The following is a 20,343-nucleotide window of genomic DNA, read 5'->3' on the forward strand; positions in this document are numbered from 1 at the left end:
AACAGAAGAGAATTAAATATTTTTTCTGGACTCCACTTCACCCAAAATGACTTCGATCCTTGATCTCTTTTTTTTTTTCTCTCTCTCCCTCTTTCCTCGTTTGCGTCATGGCCGCAGGTGAGCAGGATGCACCTACCTCCTAATATGGTGGCAGGATCTCCTTATATGGCTATTCATGTATGGAGATCTATGCTAATTGCTGATCACCGGGGGCGTGTTGTTAGTTTACGATGGGTTGGCATTCATGAAGTTACACACGTGTTTACGATCAAATCTGAGTTTCCCGCACCGTTCATGAATCCGGAGTAGAGTTTTAGTAGAGTGAGCTTTTATGTGCAAATCTACACACAGATTTACTCACGTTTCATGAATGAGACCCATAGAGTGGAGGCACAACGAACAACCACTAGATGTCACTAGTGCAACAACAATGAAAACCACATTTCCAACATATCTACTCAAATTCAGAAATTACAAGTACAAGATTGTTTTCTTTACATGTTCATTTATTCCACTAGATTTCAAGAGTGCACCCGCCTAAACTTCCTCTCCAAAAGAACAGGTTTTTTGGAGTTAGCTGGGATTGGCTCACACAGGTAAGCAGCCAGGATTGATGGTGATGATATACTGCAGACAACTGTTGATAGACACACACAGCTCCTCCATATGTTGTGACTGGACCAGTACTCTGCAGCTTCCTCTATGGAGTGTCGTTCTCAATGATCAACAGCAGACTTTCTCAGAAAACAGGATTCTGCCAACACCAGTCACACCCTTCATCTTTTTGTTTGAAGTTGTATTTCAAATATTAAACATGTCAGTACTTGAGGATAGAAATAGTGAGCCCCTCCCTCCCCCAGCTTCATAAAAGGAGAGCAGAGAGGAGGAAGACTAAGCAGACTTTAGTTTAGACAGACGACAGAAAAAGACTGAGGCATGTTAAGGTGAATAAAAGATTTTTTTTTAAGATTACAAATTACCTGTTTGTTCTAATAAGGAGTAGCTATATCATTTCTCTGTATTTTTTAGGCTTTGTATTTGCTTGCTGCGCAGAGTAAAACAAGGAAAATAGTCTTTGAAAGACAGACACTTCCAGTCACATCAGTTACCCAAGGCTTCTTCATCTACTTTTTGGTAAGACCCCTTGCTCTCTGACTATTTTCTGCTTCAGTAGATGTGCTAATCAGAACCAGTGAAGATTGCTAAAATGCACGCTGCTCACATCCTCTCAATGGGTCTCATTCATGAAACGTGAGCAGCACGGATTTGCGTGTAAACCCTGAGCAGCGCAAATTTACGTGGATTTTCGCATTCATCAATCTTTTAGTAGTGCTGATTTTTTCGTAGCTACTCACAAAATCTACACCTGCTCCGGACTGTGTGTAGCGCTTGTGTAAATGTGGGAATGCAAATAAATACTGCTTGTCACTGTTGAAAATTACAATTTTAATCCGTATTACTCTCTCTCATGTTCAAAATACGCCGACGCCTTTGAAACACGTCATTTAAACATGACAAACAATTAGAAATATTTGGAGAGAGAGACGTTTTAGGGATTGGACACGCACAAACACGTCAAGGCTCCATCTAATGATGATAATAATCTGATATAAAACCGGAATTTTTTTTTTGTGTTGCTACAGTACACGCTCGGTGGGCCACACTTCACCCTGCACAGTAGCGCAGTCAGCACCGGTTTGGATGGAGCTGTGACAGACGGCTGGTGCTTCTGTAACAATATAACCTGCCTATATAACTTCATGTGTTGATACAACCATGCTCCTCTACAGCTGAGGCTGTGAAGAGCCTCCTCCTCCCGTCGCTGCTGTAGCTCTGTAGTTGTGTGTATTTTTTTTTTTTTTCATGTTTCATATCGAACTATTCTGGCTTTACTTCTTAAACAGTTCTTTAATCAACCAAGGATAGGCCTACTTAATTCACTAAATCTGTTTCTTCCCTCCACGCCTTTGACCTGTCCAGTCACACCACTAACAGAAGATAATTAAATATTTTTTCTGGACTCCACTTCACCCAAAATGACTTTGATCCGTGATCTCTCTTTTTTTCTCTCTCTCCCTCTTTCCTCGTTTGCGTCATGGCCGCAGGTGAGCAGGATGCACCTACCTCCTAATATGGTGATCAGGATCTCCTTGTATGGCTATTCATGTATGGAGATCTATGCTAATTGCTGATCACCGGGGGCGTGTTGTTAGGTTGCGATGGGTTGGCATTCATGAAGTTACACACGTGTTTACGATCAAATCTGAGTTTCTCGCACCGTTCATGAATCCGGAGTAGAGTTTTAGTAGAGTGAGCTTTTATGTGCAAATCTACACACAGATTTACTCACGTTTCATGAATGAGACCCATTGTGTTCAAGGAATCAATCAATCAATCAATTAATCAATCCTTATTGCACGGTGGTTCTCTGTGGCAATACACACAAACAGTAGAGACAATAGACAGAAACCATAACCATGACCAGCAAAAACAACAACAAACAAACAAACATAGAATACACTTCAAAACAGAGAACGCTAAGAAAAAGAAGCAGCAATGACTAAAAATAAATAATAAAATAAACATACAGTATTAAGTACGAGCAGCTTATTACACATTAGCAGGGCCAGTGAAATCTACTTTGTCAGTGGGTTTCATTTCCTGGAATTTGAAACTGAAAAATGTCTTGTGTGAGGAGTTATGGTACAGTACTCAAGAGGAAGTTGTGTGTTGTTGATTGATGTGCAGGATTCCACACACATACCTTCAGGCCAAACGTAGCATAGTTAAGCTACAAATCCTGCATAGTTCCTCTTTAAGATGTATAAACTATAATATAGTGCTCATCTTATCTTATCTTAAACAACACAATGCCTGTGTGAGTTACTGATCTGCTCACATCATTGTACACTGCTTAGTGCTTACACACTGATAGTGTATTGTTCAAACTTTTTTCAGGTCAATTTGCAGTCAGGTGGATATATTTTCACAATACAACATTCAATTAAATATAATTTATTGAATCTGTCCCACACATATCAAGCATCAATGACTACATATTGTATCGTCTATCTTTCAGTTTCTGTTTTTGGACATGGATGAATTTGTTCGTAACAAATTAACTGAGTGGGGACTCAGCAAGTGGATACAGAGATTTGAAGGTGAAGTAAGGGTATAACTGTGTTTCTTTAATGTGACCTGCCAGTACTTTAGACAATATCTACCGGCATAGACATGAAACTGCTCTGATTTGTTCTTCAGTGTAATCCTGACATTGTTCTTCCTCTCCGCCATTTTGTTTCTACTTTTTATCACACTATTGTTATTCAAATCTTTATACTTTTTATTCTTACTTCTTCCGCTCTGTTCTGCGTTTAACTCCTCCTTCATACTTTGTGCTATTTCAACAATTTCTATATAAAAACGTGCAGCTTTTTCAGGACAGTGTTGCTATGACTTGTCTCTTTCATACTATTTATACTATACTATATGTACTAAAATATTTAACACACACACACACACACACACACACACACACACACACACACACACACACACACACACACACACACACACACACACACACACACACACACTGTGCCACCCAGTAAAAGGTAATGGCGACCTCTCAGTGCAGGCTGCCACACAGGTGTATTCAATCAGATCATTAGCACATGGAGGGGTTTTGTGGTGATCAACTATTTTACTTTCTAAGTCCAATGCACATGTTTAGTTTAGTTTTAGTTTAGTTCATTTATTTCAGTCAATACATGTCATTAAAAGAAAAGTAACAAACCAGAAAGAAAAAGTAAATAAAGAAAAACATCAATCAGAATAAACAATAAGTAAACAGAAAAAGAAAATTTGGACCGAAAAGGCATAGGCTGAAGCATAGCTTATTACGCCTACCCTGTTACAACTCTGATTAATTAAAAAATAAAAATAAAAATCTTTAAATGTACAATTTGTTATTTATTAATAAAAGAAATAAGCAATCACAAAACAGTGAAAAGAGAGAAGCTGCTTGATTCGATTTCCCTTTCTTCTTCCTTTCCTTTCCCTTCCTTTCTCCTCTCCTTTCCCTTCTTCCTCCCCTACTTCCTTCCTCCTCAAAAGAAAAGAGGAAAAAAAGAAGACAATCAAACATACAGAAAACAGAACAAAAATAGCAGCAGCATAGCACGTGTCACCACTCATTACTCTAACTTATATAAATTAATCATCCTGTTTTTAAGTACTTTTTTAAATAAGATAATGGTATTACATGTTTTTAAGTCATTCTCCAATTTGTTCCATAAATTACCGTAATGCATTGTAATTTGGTGTTGGTTCTGGTTTTTAACTTTCTAAATATACATACCCCTCTGAGATTATAATGGCTTTGTCTTAGATTAAACATTTTCTGAATACAGTCAGGCAGCAAGTTGTTGTTAATTTTGAACATAAGCTGTGCAGTTTTGAAAACCACCAGTTGTTTGAATTTGAGTTCATTAGAATTAATAAATAATTGATTAGTTGGATGCCTATAGTCGACTTATATATATATAAGTCGCATTGCTTTTTTTTAAAGTAAAAAAATTGGTTTGGTGATTGACTTGAATGTGTTTCCCCACACTTCTATACAATACGTTATGTATGGTTTTATTAGGGATTGATACAAAATTTTTAAAGAATTTGTTATTAAGATATTTTTACATTTATATAGAATTGCCATGGTTTTTGATATTTTATTCTTTAAGAAGTTGATATGTGGCTCCCAGCACAGCTTATGATCAATAACCACTCCAAGGAACTTATTATCAAAAACTCTTTCCATTTCCACATTGTCAATGGTAATTTGCACTCTTTGATTTATTGGACGATTTCCAAAAATAATAAATTTTGTTTTGCTTATGTTCAGAGATAACTTGTTCACATCAAACCATCTTTTTATTTTTTTAAGTTCAGTTTCCACTGTATTCAGAAGGTGTCCCAAGTGTTGGCCAGAACAAAATAAATTGGTATCGTCCGCAAATAAAACACATTTAAATTCACAAGAAACCTTACAGATATCATTTATATACAGTATAAAGAGTTTCGGGCCCAATACGGAACCTTGAGGGACCCCGCATGTGACTCTTCTCAATTCGGTACATGTACACCAGTGGAGGCTGGTCCATAGAGTCAGAGGAGGTAGGCCCTCCTTTATTTTTGAGAGGCCAGAGGAAGATCAACATATTTTTCAGAAAGAGTAACTGGTTGAAATAAACCATTACCAAATCATTTATAATATATTTTTTAATCTCTTTTATGGAAGAAAATCCACTAAATCCGGCATCTCCTTCCATTCACTCAATGCTATAGTTTTTATTTCATGCTCTTTTTTTTTTACATCCCACATCCATGATAAATGCTCTGTCTTTTTCATTAGGCCTGTGTTAATCTGAAAACAGTAAGATTGAATAAAATGATGTTGTTTTTAAGAAATCTTGTAAGACATTGTTTTACTGTTTAATTTTCATTGAATATCAGAAAGTAGGGATAAGTAGTCAACTACGTAGTAGAAAATTACGCAGTGGACTGGTGTTCCTCCTGTCCTCCCCTATTTTTTCAGTCACAGTCAGACTCACACACGCACGTACACACTCAAACACACAGGTTTTCAGCTCACATTCATCAGCATCTCAATGATTTTAGACTTTTAAGGGCAATTTGTAAACATCTCCAACAATTTATCTTATTCTCATAAATTTCAGTTTGTTCTCCTACAATTACAGGTGGAACCTGGTGCTTGTTAACTCATTGAGTGCCGCGCTCCTTTCCAAAGTTTTAGTCAAGTGTACCGGCAATTTAGACCATTTTTGACTTTTTATGTAGAGCCACAGTGTATTCTATATTATTGCCACCAACACATACTGTGGCTCAATTGAAAGGTTTACCTTAATGCTTCAAGTGGCCACAAACCGTTTGTTTCTACGTGCCTCTGTTCCTGAGAAAAGTCAAGCTAAACATGGCTGGGTTTCACCAAAATCCCTCCTTTTTTTCTAGAAAAGGAGATACAGCGTCTTTTATGAAAGGTGCGCTGTTTGTGTCTGTCGCTCTTCTTCTGACACTCGCATTTCTGGATCAAAGGGCTCGTATAAGATAAATATATACAACAGTTGTTGTTCTATTCACAAAACCACCATCGGGGGCGGGGGGGGCGCCACTAAACAACAATAACACAGACGCACCGTGCCGTGTCACAGCTTCTCCCCGCGGAGCGTGAGGGTCAGTCGGCCACCGCGGCTCGGGAAGACCGGTCCCGCCGGTGGTCGCGGTCCTTCTGTGGTACGGGTCGGTGATGCCGGTCTGCTTTGGTCCAGAGACCATCAGATTTTACCGCGGGAGGACTTTGGGGAGGACACGGTGTTGCTCCAGCTGAAGACCGGGCGGACTGTCGGCTGAGAGCTTCCTGGTTCAGCTCCGAGCAGCTCGAGCAGCTGGAGCAGCAGCGCGGGTGAGAGCAGAGCAGCTGCGCTGCATCTGCATGCAGAACTCGTTTGCAGAAGCCGAGTTATGATAAAAACTTCCAGATCATGAGCTGTCATGTGACTTTGATCGTCATCTATTTCAGTTCTCCTCGTCGTAGAGTCCCCAAATTTACATATAATGTGTATTAAAGTGTCTATTTTCATAATTTAAAAAAAAAGCAAAAAACGTAAAATTACGTTTTCGGCACTCAACGCATGGGAACGAAAAACGAGAAATTACGTGGTTGGCACTCAATGAGTTAAGATGTTTTTTTCCTGCCTCACTCTATCTCTATCTACCTCTTTCTATCTATCATACCCCTCAGTGTTTCCCATTAATTAAAGAGACTGTGGCGGCCCGCCACAGTCTCTTTAGGGCCCGCCACAGTCTCTCACAGAAAAAAAAAAAAATTGAAAAAAGGAGACCATGGTCGCGCCATGGTCTCCTGAAATCCTGTGGGAAACACTGCCCCTCTTTCTTTCTTTCTTTCTTTCTTTCTTTCTTTCTTTCTTTCTTTCTTTCTTTCTTTCTTTCTTTCTTTCTTTCTTTCTTCTACCCTTTTCTCTGTCTTTTTACTTTGTTCTTTCTTTCTTGCCTCTTTCTTCCACCCATAGAAACACATTCATCTCTCAGCCTTCAAGTTTTATGTTTTAGCTTCAGCCTTTTTCAACATTTCCTCAGCTGTTTCTTCAGCTAACTCAGCATTGTTTCAACAATTTCTTCTGATCATTCTGCAATAGCGTTCAGCTGCTTTCAGCATTCACACGCATTTCCTGCTGGAAATGCTTCTTTTTCTAGTTTAAGTTCACATAGTATTTTAGAAGAGACTTTAGCTAAATTCTAGCAATTTGTTTGTACATTTTCCCACATTTAGAGAGAACACATTCACTGTTGTTTAGCATTTTGTGGGTTATTGAAATAGATTCTTAATAAAAAATATTATATGCATCAAGCTTTTACAACCATGTTATAAGCTCATGTCAGTGGCCGCATTTATTTCAGTCATTAGAAAATACACTCATAAAATAGTTTCAGATTTTAATTTTGATGACTGAGATTCAACAGAGTTATTTTTTTATTTATTTCAGATGAAGAAGTTGACGAGGAAAATTTTTATACTCTTGGTGATCGGGAAATTGAAAACCTGATCACAAAAATGGGACCAAGAGGAAAATTCAAGGAAAAACTCAAGTTATTAAAGGTAATGATCTACATTGTAAGGATACCTCACACAATGTAGTGTCCTAAATTTAACTTATGCGAATTCATGCTGTTACAATTACAGGAGCCTGAACAGATAAATGTATAGCATGAACTAAAAAAAAAAAAAAAAATCTATTTACTGTCTTTGATTAAAAATTATTACAATTATCACCAGGCAGAGCAACAGACAACACATCTGGAAACAGCTGTTTCTTCTCCTTGTGTAAGTTGAATACAGTTTTTATAGTTTGATGTAATCTAAGACATTTATTGCAGTGAAACAGATTTTATTTTCAGTGACTGCTCAAAATTGATGTTTCACTTTGTCTTCTGTGTCAACAGAAACGTGAAGAAGGAGCTGATTCTGCTCAGGTAAGAACAACATAAAAGTTTTACAGGTGTGAAGTAAGTGAACTTTTCTCTGTTCTCATGAAGTATCCTGGGAGAGGATAAAAAGGAAAATAAAACTGTGCAGTAAGCTGACAAAAACAATAATCTCGTGCAAACACAGTAAAACACTATTGTGCTCTCTCAGCTCCATAGCTTCACTTAATTAACCAAAAACACATTATGTTATGTTATACATCTTAAGATAATTGCCATCTACAATCTGGGCCTTATTTCTAGCATAAAATACAATCATTTACTCACCCAGATAATTTTGGAGTCATTACAAGTTGTTCCGACAAAATTAGATTCATCGCTGCCGTGGTGATGCGGGGACAGACACAACTACTGCAAAACAGGAGCAATTAAACTGAATATCTTCAGATTCCTTCTTTTAGACCTAAAATGTTAGGAAAATACAGCCCGAGTTGAATTTTCCCAGAATTGTCCTTTAAATTCTGTAAGCACTCTGCAGTAAACTATGGAACTGATTATTATCTGCAAATCAAATGAAATATCACAAAATCTCAATGTGCAAATGGCTCTAACAGTGTTCTTCAAATTAATGATCAAAGTGGCTGTTTATGTTCATCCTCAGGACTGTCGGTCCTCCAGTGGCACAAAAGATAAAGGTGGGACAATATCATTTACATTTACTGGCTTGATGTTTCAAGGCACTAATATTTTGATTTCATTTAGTTTTGATATTGTAAGAAGAACATGCAACAAACTTTCTCTGTGGTTACTTTTTAATATCCAATAAGGAAAGAGAAGATTGGATCTTCAGGACGAGTTGAACTGTCAGTCACCAGCAGCCAGTAAACGACACTGTGGCAAAAAAGGTAGGCCTACTTACCTTACATCTGAAACAATGGAAAGAATCCTCATAGTGGAAATACTGTTAATGGTTCTTGATTAATGGTTCTTTACCTTTATTCTGACAGAAAAAAGAATACTGCACAAAGCAAAAAAAAATATGAAGGCTGTTCATACAAAACTACAAAATGGAGACAACACAAAGCTCAATGCTTTCCTCAAGTAAGTGTTAAGTTTTCTGTTGTATACTCTAACACATCACAGCCCAATTCAAGCCATGAGGATAATTTATGATCATGTATTTTCTTTTCTTTTTTTCTTATATAATTTATTATATTGTCTCTTTTAGTTTGTTGTAATTACCAAACCAAACAGACTACTGGGAATTCCTCTGACCCTCACAATTACCACTCTGCTACTGCTGATTAATGTGGATGGAATGAACACTGATGCAAAAAAAGTGATGTAGGATGTCATATAGGGTGTAGTTGACATAAGTATGGTGATAATTCTGTGGCAATTTTCATGAGTAGCCTCCTTCATGTTATCAAGCATTGGAAACATAATGGATTCATTTTTTTTGTCAGCTAAACCACATTAAAACTCTTGTACACCAGGTCTAAAATCATTGATTTGGAGATTGAGAAGAGGGAGCTGGTTGGTGTGTTTGGTAGAACTGGAGCTGGAAAGAGCTCTCTGATAAATGCCGTCATTGGAGTGAAGAAACTTCTGCCCTCTGGAAGTGTCAGTGCATGTACCTCAGTCATGATTAAAGTGGAGGCGAACACTATCAACTCAAACTACGAGGCAGACATTGAGTTTATTACAAAAGAGGTAAAATAGTTGAAAATTCTTAAAAAAAACATGTACAGTTTAGCAGCAAAATATAATTGTTGGTTATATGATGTGCCACACAAGAAATAAATCAAATATATATATATATATATATATATATATATATATATTTTTTTTTTTTTTTTTCTTTCTTTTTAGGACTGGGAAGAGGAGTTATGGCCCTTGAGTCATAATCATAAAGACAATGCAGATTGGGAAATTGATGTTGACAGTGACACTGTTGAAAAGCTGACCGCCCTGTATGGTGATGAATGGAAAATTGTGTCTCCTGAAAGCCTCATGGACGACAAATATTTCAGAGAAATTCCAGAGTTTCTCATATCAATGAAGAAGAAGACTTTGACATGTGGATCAGTAAGTAAGACTACAACATGTGTGCACTGTGTCTTTATGACAGTGTAACAGGTCCAAAGTCTGGGAGTCCAAGGTTACTACTGTTATAATAAATCAATTACAGTTGAGTTCAGCCCCAGCGTTTTCATGTAGACACCCAAAACGGATCTTTTGTGAAACGATGATGTCATACCCCCCCACATCTCTAACCTGTAACCTGAACCACACCGCTAGACGTATACAGTCTATCAACGTGACGTGACAACAACAACCATCGACTGCTGTTGGGTACCTCAGACACTGCGATTGAAACGCGCCCGTTAAGTTATCATATTTACACTGACGGGGCTTTCAGTCAACACTCTCGAGCCTTCTGAGGGGAGGGGGGGAAACAGGGGGAATGCGTTTTTTCTTTGTAGATGCTTTAATTGATAGTGTCTCATTGTTAATCTCATCCAAGTCTAATTCACAAATAAAATCACTTTTTATTGTCTAAATGTATTCAATAATTTATCACAGGCTAAAGAGCTATCTACAAAATTGATCAAATACACAAGAAGCGACTCTAAAGTGGGACAAGGCAAAGAAGTCAAGAGGTGGTACTGGCCACTGGTGAAGTGTGTGACTGTCAAGGTGCCTGATAATGAACTTCTCCAGCATGTCACACTTGTGGATCTTCCTGGAAATGGAGATCGTAACAGGAGCAGAGACAAAATGTGGAAAGAGGTAAATTATTCCCATAGACTGCTGTTTATGCTGTTTTACTATCTGGAAATTCTGGCATTGATCATTGAATCAATTTCTCATAATTATCTTGTTATGCGTCTGCAGCTTGTAGGACGTTGTTCCACTGTGTGGATTGTCACTGAAACTAATCGAGCAGCATCAGAGAGAGAAGCTTGGGAGATCCTGGAGGATGCCTGTAGCCTCATGGGAAATGGTGGCGAATGTCAGCGCATTCACTTTATCTGCACCAAGTCTGATGATATTGAACATTCAGAGTGAGTAGGACGAACAGTGGTTTCTGTGATTTCTTGGGAGGGAAACATAAAGGGTAATTTAATACTCTGCAGTTGTATAATTTAGTGGGATTATGAGGAAATAGAAACAATTTGTACATTTCAATTTCATTAATTCCTGTTTAACCTATTGACCATGTAACTCAGAACACAGAAATTCATCTGAACATGAAGTAAGTAAGACTAGGTTGTAATCTATTTGTAATGCAATGTGCAATTATTTTGTTAAAATCAGAGTTAGAAGAGATAGACATATTTTTTCAGGTTTTAAGCTTCTTTTCAGTAGATTTCTGAACAATAAATAGTTACGTTGAGAGTTCTTTGAAATTCCACTAAACAACTGCTTATAAATTCATCACAACTAAAACTATAGTTTACCAGGAAATCGACCTTTAATGTAGAGAGTTGGACTTTTAGTTATAAATGGCTTACAAATAATCCTTTGCCTTTTCTTCCTGAGAGGAAAGAACACTGAATATAAGATGTAACATAAATTACTGAATTCAAGGAATCAAACACTGTGTAACACTTTATATCTCTTTTTATAGCTCGGCAGTTGTTCGTAATCGTATACTTCAGAGAAACAGGGAGGCCAAGAAAAAAGTGATGGCAGAATTCCAAAAAGAAAATATGATCAAGGTGAGTTATATAGACCAAAAGAAAGTCAAACAAATTCTCTACAACTGCAAGATTTGTAAAAACAACAACAAAAAAACAACCTTTTGTCCTTTTCAGAAACACTTCAGTGAGGAGTGTTTCAAAGTGTTCACAGTGAGCTCCAGGGAGTTTCTGAAAAGAAAATATCTACAACAAAATGACACTGGTAAGTGAAGTCTCCATGATAGAAAATGTATCACTCAAACACGCATATTGAAGTTTATTGTAAATGTATCCAACAATAACTCAAAATGCATGTGATGCAACAATGTAAAATATACAACCTGCATTAACTTTTTTAGAAATACCCAAACTTCAGAAATTTCTTGAAGATCTCAATGACCAGCGCTCAGTGACATCAAACTATGTGTCTGGAGCGTATGGGATTCTTGCTCTGATTCAAGGGGCGAGACGCAAGGACGTGGTAAGATCCAGTCACACTTTGATGTCAGATGTCTGACTTCTTGCTGACTTATTGATTGCCAGTATAATAAGGTTCTATTAATGTATAATGATATGTCACGAATAAAGAAAATCTATCTGTCAAGATTTTGACCGACAGATTTTCTGTAGTGGTGACATTATATAGAACCTTATTTAACTCATTGAGTGCCGCGCTCCTTTCCAAAGTTTTAGTCAAGTGTGCCGGCAATTTAGACAATTTTTGATGATTTTTGTAGAGCCACAGTGTATTCTATATTATTGTCACCAACACATACTGTGGCTCATTTGAAAGGTGAAACTTTATGCTTCAAATGGCCACAAACCGTTTGTTTCTATGTGCCTCCGTTTCTGAGAAAACTCAAGCTAAACATGGCTGGGTTTCACCAAAATCCCTGCTTTTTTTCTAGAAAAGGAGATACAGCGTCTTTTATGAAAGGTGCTCTGTTTGTGCCTGTCGCTCTTCTGACACTCGCATTTCTGGATCAAAGGGCTCGTGTAAGAGAAATATATACAACAATTGTTGTTCTATTCACAAAACCACCATCGGGGGCGGGGGGGCGCCACTAAACAACAATAACACAGACGCACCGTGCCGTGTCACAGCCTCTCGCCGCGGAATGTGATGGTCTCTCGGCCAAAAGCAGGTCGGGAACACCGGTCCCACCGGTGGTCGCGGTCCTTCTGTGGTCCGGGTCGGTGATGCCGGTCTGCTCTGGCCCAGAGACCATCAGATTTTTACCATGGGAGGACCTTGGGGAGGACACGGTGTTGCTCCAGATGAAGACCGGGCGGGACTGTCGGCTGAGAGCTTCCTGTTCGTCTCCGAGCTGCTGGAGCCTCGCGGGTGAGAGCAGAGCAGCTGCGCTGCATCCACATGCAGAACTCCGTTTGCAAAAGCCGAGTTATGATAAAAACTTCCAGATCATGAGCTGTCATGAGTTTTTGATCGTCATCTATTTCAGTTCTGCTCGTCGTAGAGTCGCCAAATTTACACATAAGGTGTGTTAAAGTGTCTAGTTTCATAATTTAAAAAAAGAGCAAAAAACGAGAAATCTCGTTTTTGGCACTCAACGCATGGGAACGAAAAACGAGAAATTACGTGGTTGGCACTCAATGAGTTAATGTCACCACTACAGAAAATCTGTCTGTCAAGATTGTTGATTTACTGAGGCTGGGTCACTTCACAAAGGCTTTGTAACCAACACTAAGCCCTCAGCATCTCCTCTTCATCTCTGCCTTTTCAGTGGCAGACTTGTGCTTTCTTTCGGCATTTGCTGGTGAGGCAAGCAGAGGCCACTTGCTGCTGTCGCTCTCTTTCTTCTCCATGCCTGAAACGCTTGTAGCTGAATTGCTCAGGGCCTTATAAACCGCTTGTAGTTTCAAATGCTGAAGGGGGTTGGGACGAGGCGGGATGAGAAGCAGGAGAGTGTCGAAATTGAGCAAAGGGATTGGATGAATGGCAAATTTGAGCAAGGAGAAACTCCCATACGGACCATATGGCTGTGATTGGTCAATTCCCTTGCAGGCCTGCAGCCACTAGAGAGAATTGATTTTTATGATTCCTTTTGCTCTTCACATTGTGTAGGTAATAGGGCCATAACCACCATCTAAATGATGTTAATAATAATGATCAATCTAGCTTTAATTACTGTCCATACTCTGTTTGATTTCAGGCTGGGAAGAAAACAAAGGTGTACTCAGATCTTGAAGAAAACATGAGGCGGGAACTTGATAAAGTCAGAAGACCCATGGAAGAGGCTTATGAGGCTTTTGAAAGATGCCTCACTGAGGGGGTTGAACAATCAAAACGTTCATGTGACGCCAAGTTGAAATCAATGTTAAATCCTGTATGTGTTTCCTGTATGTGTTTCAGTTGTACGACTGTCAAGATGACTTTGATTTTGTACTTAATACAAACATGTTGTAAAACACAAATCTTTTGTTTGTTTTTTTTTCAGAGAAAGGCCCCAGGTCAGAAAAGATGCAATTTTCACAGGACATTGAAGTTTGTGGTTACAAACAACGGCGCCTACAAACCAAAAAGACAGAGGCAAATGAACTTCAGTGAGAAGCTGAGTTCGTTCCTGACCAGCAGCATTGATGAGGAGTTCAGAAAGACTTTCCCGTAAGAAATTACTCACTTAGGACACAAAACTCTTTATTGGCCTATTTACAATCTAGAGAGAGAGAATGTCTAGAATTAAGAAACATCTACAAATAATGTTTTATAATATCCAGTATTTATACAGTATCTATGAGTTACAACAAGGCAACTGGAGGAAAGCGACTGCTTGAGGTTCTTGAAGATGCTTCACTTCTCACCTGAAAGAGAAGCATGTTCAGGAACCTGTTGGTTCTGTTTGGAGGTGAAATATTTAAAGAACCTCAAGCAGGTCAATTAACCCTTGAGAAACCCTGACCTGGATGATTGATGAACATCAAACAACATATTTATACAACTGACATGATTACAGTATTAAACATTTAAACTTGTTGACTTGTTTCAGAAATGACAGAGAATGTGGAGCATTCAATGGAGCCATCGCTGCATTTACACTTGACACAGAGAGGCTGATCCAGACGTACAGAGAGGTCGAGCTGCAACTGACTTTTCTACAGACAGAGGTAAAGTGTGTGCGTGTGTATGTGAGTGAGTGAATAATACTTCAGATCTATCTAGACTACTCTATGTTCTCTTTTTAAGGAAGAAAAGATCAAGGCAACACTCAACGGAATCATCCGGGAACGCAAGAAAATTATCTACCACAGTCTGACATGGACAATTGCAGAAAACATGCGAGAATGTTATGACAGTAAGAGATGAAATATTCAGAAAGTCAGTATGATTATACACATTTATATGTATCATTTTTGTGCAGAAACATTCATTTTAGCAACAGTTTTCTGTTTTATTGTAGAAGCTGCAGAATGTAGTGGAATAGGCTCGATGGACAAAATGAAAAAGATCATTAAGAGTCATGTGGATGAATCGAAGAACATCATGTTTGAAAAGGCTAAAGATATTCTGTTGGTCTACATGAATGACCTGAAGGTTTGACATGTTTTATAATTTGAAACAATGATGATAGTTTGTTGTATGTCTTTGTCTCTATTTTGTTGTTGTGCACATGAATGATCTTCATCTGATGCGTGATGCGTAATGAGTGATTTCATTGCTTCATTAGGAGTATGTCCTGAAGGAACTGGAGGAAACCCTGATGAAATCAATTGAGCTGTCACTGAAGACTACTGATGACTCAATCCCAGGTGGATTCCAAAATAAAAACATTTATGTAGATCACTGAGAAGTTTTTATTTGTATCCTTGAAACTAATAAATCAACAGATTCTGAATAATAATAATTATTAATTAATAATATATTTTTTAATACCATCTGTGTTTTTTAAAGATGTTTCAGCAGAGCTTGACCTGGTGAAGGGATACTACAATGAAATGATCGGCAGCCCACATGAAGAAACGAATCTCTCCATGACATTGACCCAACTGTTTGACCAAACTGAGCATTCAAACACATAGGATTTTGTGTTTCAGTGTGAGCAGCTGTCTTCACATTTGTAGGACAAATGTATGTCATTTATTCTTCTTCTAGGATGGTCCAGGTTTGCTCAGTGCAGAGGAACAGCAGATGATGACACTGAATGTCCCTGCAGAAATGAGACCTATAGATTTGTTCACAACCATGTTCAAATTTCTATTCTTCTCGTGTTGCTTTTTTTTTGTGAATTCCTTCCAAAGATTTTAGATTTTTCGAGTATGACATTTTTGCCTGGCAAATGTGCTTTATATGGTACATGTCTACGTGCCATTGCAAATGCTCCAAAGACTTTTAATGTTGAAACTGTTTTTTTTTATTATGCATTTTCATGTTTTCTGTCCATTATTTTATATTATGACTTGATGATAGTGGATTTGTTTAGTAATGCCTCTGATTTTATGATTACTTGAGCCTTTACTTTTACTACAAGTTTTCATTGTAGGGTTGATTTCACATAAACTTGGATATTTCCAAGAAAAAAAAAGTGTTTGCCCTTCATGAACGACAATACGTGCACAGCATATGATGAATTGAAATAGATGAGAGAAAAACAGACTTGAGTACTCTGCTGATCCTGGTATAGGAAGTGGTATAACGATTGTCACTGGGCAGTTTCCTGTTCCTGTTCCTGCAAACAAAACATGTTTTCCACCCCAACTCTGCATCGAGTCTGCAGAATCTCTCTGTTCCAGCTCTGTGCTTATCAGAGCTACACACACACACAGTGCAGATCAGTGTAAAGAAATGGATAACCCGAGGATTACCAGAGTTCATGTGGAACACTCTTTTTCAGGAAAAAGAGTGTTTGTTATATCTGCTGCTTCTTTATCTTATCTCACAAGCAAAAACAAATTTTATAGTTCTGCATTCTTTGATACTAAGCAGCTTTTTATTAGAAAAAACAAAACAAAACAAATAGCTTTTGATAGGTCGCATGGCCTTCAGCATCTATGCACCTAAAGAGTGGAATAGTCTACCACATGATCTCAGAAATGCTCCGACGTGCTCCTTCAAAGACAAACTTAAGACTTTTCTGTTTAGCTGTGCATTTTCTTAAATGTTTTTGTGTTTATGAACTTCTGTGTGTTACCGCTGTTTACATTTTTAATATGTTGTTCTATCTCTATATGAAGCACTCTGAAATGCTTCTGCATGATATGGTGCCATATAAATAAATTTGAAGCTGTCAGCCTCAACCACCCTGTTAATAATATTTCATGGAAATCTCACATCAACTTAGTGCAGATGTGGTTGTGTGGAGCTCCAGGTGCTGATGGACAAAAATCCAAATGACGTAAAATAGTTAAGTACCCAATGCCAGCGCATTTACTTAAGTGTGTAAATAGGTGTGTTAAAGCAGAAGTAAGCGATCTGGTCGTTTTGGCTAACTTCTTGTCAGCCGATGGAGTTAGCAGTCCCCGCCCTCGTCCCTACGTCACCACATGCACGCGCATCCCTTGGCTGCACACACAGAGAGGACCGCCCCTTTATGCCGTTCTCTCTCCTCATTGGATAAAGCTTGTAGGATACAAGGAAAGTTTTCTCCTCGGCTTACAGCAGAGCAGAGTGACTGACAGACCCGTGTTTCAGACCAAACACTCTATATAAGTGTTTGCTGTCGGAAGATATAACTATTTAAGACTTATATTAACACAAACATTCCGCTTACTTCTGCTTTAATCTTACTGATGCAGTCAGATATTTTGTGTGGGGGGCATCTTTGCTCTGGATCATGTCCATGAGCTATTCGTCAGTAAGGCACTGGAGAAGGCTGCAGAATAAATGCTCTAAATGACAATAATTTTATTACGAATTTGAAAGAAATGTTGTCAGTAGTTTATAGTATAAAACATAAAAGTGTTCATTTTACTCAGACATACCTAATAGTAAAACAAGAGAAACTGATCCTTTTGAGGTGCTCTCTTAATTTTTTCAGAGCTGTATGCGCTATTCATGCCAGGACTGCCACTGCACGCGTACAAAGTGCAACACGGACCTCAACATGTCTTTACTTGACTTCCTGTGGCGCCGCAGTGGTCTACCACATAGGTACAGAAACGGCTTGTGCCTTTGGTTTGCACGCAAGATGTGGCGAAATATCCGGTGAAAACTGTAAACATCTAGCATGCTGTGCCCACGCCTACATGCAGATGTTACTACTACATCGCCAGCAGGAAAATATGCCTGCCTTTTTTGACGCATAAATAAAATTAATAATCAATAATCCAAACTGCAGTTTCATTTTCTTCTTCAAGACTGCTCATTCTGTGTTCCAAATGGTTTCCAGCATAGTAAAAATCAAACACCAATACCAACACCAGAACCACACAGTAGCCATCATATAGTGCATCCTACATCTAGCTTCTTCCTAAGCTGTAGGACTACAGCTTTGCAGAGATGGGAGAAGGTGAGTGGGCTCCTGAGCAAGGCCAAGATGGCCACTTTCTTCTGGAAGACGCTGTCACTGAATCATATGGCTGCTCCTGGTAGTTGAGAGAGGCCAGGTAGAAATTGGACATATACTCTTTAATCACTGCTGTCTGGAAAATGTTGGAGGATCACATCTGTCTCCATCCCATAGAAACCAAAGCTGCAGCTTTGTCTTCAAGTTGAACATCTCATAAAGCTCACAGACAGTCCCGTCTTCTCTCCAGCAGCAGCACAATGTCATGGAACGTCTTCAGCGCGTTGAGGCCACTTAATACCTAAAAGGAGTCAGTATCAGTTGAGGCAACGCTATACCTAAACTGTTTGCATTATCAGTCATGTGTCATTATCAGACACGGCGCGAATGAAGAATCTGGAGCGTATGAAGCAATTTTTGAAAAAGAAGTAGACGCTCAGTAGACTTTACATTCAAATCCTATGGAGTTCGGCGCTCAGTGCCCTCGGCGGAAAAAAACGCTCTTGGTGTTGACTTTTTTCTTGTCACACAGCGCTCAGAGCTCTCGGAGTTGAAAAATCTGTTCAACTTTTGCAACAGTGCGACGCTCGTCAACAATCAGAATCAAGAAGGGGCGGGACATATAGGCTACGTTACCAACAAGAACACAACTGGAGATGTGGCTCGGTTTATATCCTTCATCCACACTTGTAGGCCGACCTCAGGGTCCATGTCGAAAGATGCCGCTAATACTATTGTCTATTTCTCACGCGCATTGTAGTGTGTAGCCTACATTAAACAAAGCAGGAACATGGAAGTGTCAAAGGACTCGTTTTGTAACCTAGCAACAGCGGCATTCTGATGAGGAAGAGAGAGCGCTGAGTGCTCTGAAAGCAGCGCAGAGAGTGCTGTCAGCACAAAAATCGCATTTGGTGGGCACGGCCCCTAGCTCTATACGTCCCTGTTGATGTAGGAGACCTCTCTGTCCTACATCTGACAACTGTTTTATTTTATTTTATTTGACTTGACTATACACTTAAAAACTACTAAATACAACAAAGAAATACATCTCAAAATTTATTTTAAGTTGATTTAAAATAAAATGAAAGAATTAAGAGAAAAAAGTTCAGAGAAGAGAAAAAAGATAGTTAGAAGTTTAGAGAAGACTAGAAAATAGTTAAGAGAAGAGAAAAAGAAGACTAGAAATTTAGAGAAGAATGGAAAAATTAGAGATGAGTAGCTAAAAGAAAGAAGAGAAAAGAATAATTAAGAGAAGAAGACAAGAAAAAGTAAAGTTCAGAAAAGAGAAAAAATAGTTAGAAGTTTGGAGAAGACTAGAAAATAGTTAAGAGAAGAGAAAAAGAAGAATAGAAAAATTAGAGATGAGTAAAAGAAAAGAAAGAAGAGAAAAGAATAATTAAGAGAAGAAGACAAGAAAAAGTAAAGTTTAGAAAAGAGAAAAAGGATAGTTAGAAGTTTAGAAAAGACTAGAAAATAGTTAAGAGAAGATAAAAAGAAGACTAGAAATTTAGAGAAGAATAGAAAAATTAGAGATGAGGAAAAGAAAAGAAAGAAGAGAAAAGAATAATTAAGAGAAGAAGACAAGTAAAGTAAAGTTTAGAAAAGAAAAGTTAAGGAAGAGAGAAAGGAATTTCAGGAAGAGAAAAAAACTTGTTTAGTTTCCTGCTTTTGTGACCGTCTGCTCCACCCATGAGACCTCCCTCTCTAGATAGCCCCCCCCCTCCTGCTCTCAGTCTGCCTCTTGCTGAGCTGTGTCAGCAAGAGGCAGTCGGTGTCATCGCTTTCTACATCCATGCCAACTGTTATTGGCCTGCATTGCTTGGTTCATGGTTAAAGCTGCCATATTTAGTTCTTTGGATTGTTTCTCAGCTTTCTGCGTTTTTTTTTTTTTTTTTGGCGCAATCTTTTTCTCAGCATGTGAAGTATGGTATCTGATTTCTTCAAGGCAGGCTGCTTCCCACTCCACGTAGCTTGTTTTCACTGCTGCTGCAATGTCAGAGCATAATCCATTCAGAAAACTGTGTGCTTCCTAGAGTCCTACGGTGTTGTCCATATTAGCTGTTGATTCCCCTGTGTATTTGGTCTCTTTCCTCTCAGCGCTAGTCTTGAGTTTGGATGTTCAAGTTTTGCTGTTGGATCTGGTCCTGCTCATGCGCCTCAGTTCCTCCAGTCTGTAA

General features: G+C 38.5%; 1 protein-coding gene across 1 annotated transcript; it reads left to right on the top strand.

Moving 5' to 3' along the window:
* Window positions 1-915: 915 nt before the first annotated feature.
* On the top strand, window positions 916-20,343 carry LOC310989869 (nuclear GTPase SLIP-GC-like; the record flags this gene model as incomplete). Its single annotated transcript, XM_083977021.1, has 23 exons — window positions 916-944; window positions 1,030-1,134; window positions 3,080-3,161; window positions 7,581-7,693; window positions 7,871-7,918; window positions 8,038-8,067; window positions 8,681-8,714; window positions 8,847-8,971; window positions 9,041-9,120; window positions 9,516-9,732; window positions 9,892-10,107; window positions 10,606-10,812; window positions 10,918-11,087; window positions 11,654-11,744; window positions 11,841-11,928; window positions 12,065-12,186; window positions 13,880-14,053; window positions 14,165-14,331; window positions 14,714-14,831; window positions 14,911-15,019; window positions 15,125-15,258; window positions 15,392-15,473; window positions 20,264-20,343. Exons 3-23 carry the CDS (start codon window positions 3,095-3,097, stop codon window positions 20,341-20,343), a joined length of 2,472 nt encoding a protein of 823 aa, XP_083833147.1. The 5' UTR covers window positions 916-944; window positions 1,030-1,134; window positions 3,080-3,094.

The sequence above is a fragment of the Trachurus trachurus genome (assembly GCF_905171665.1).
Source record: "Trachurus trachurus genome assembly, chromosome: 8".
Lineage (NCBI taxonomy): Eukaryota > Metazoa > Chordata > Actinopteri > Carangiformes > Carangidae > Trachurus > Trachurus trachurus.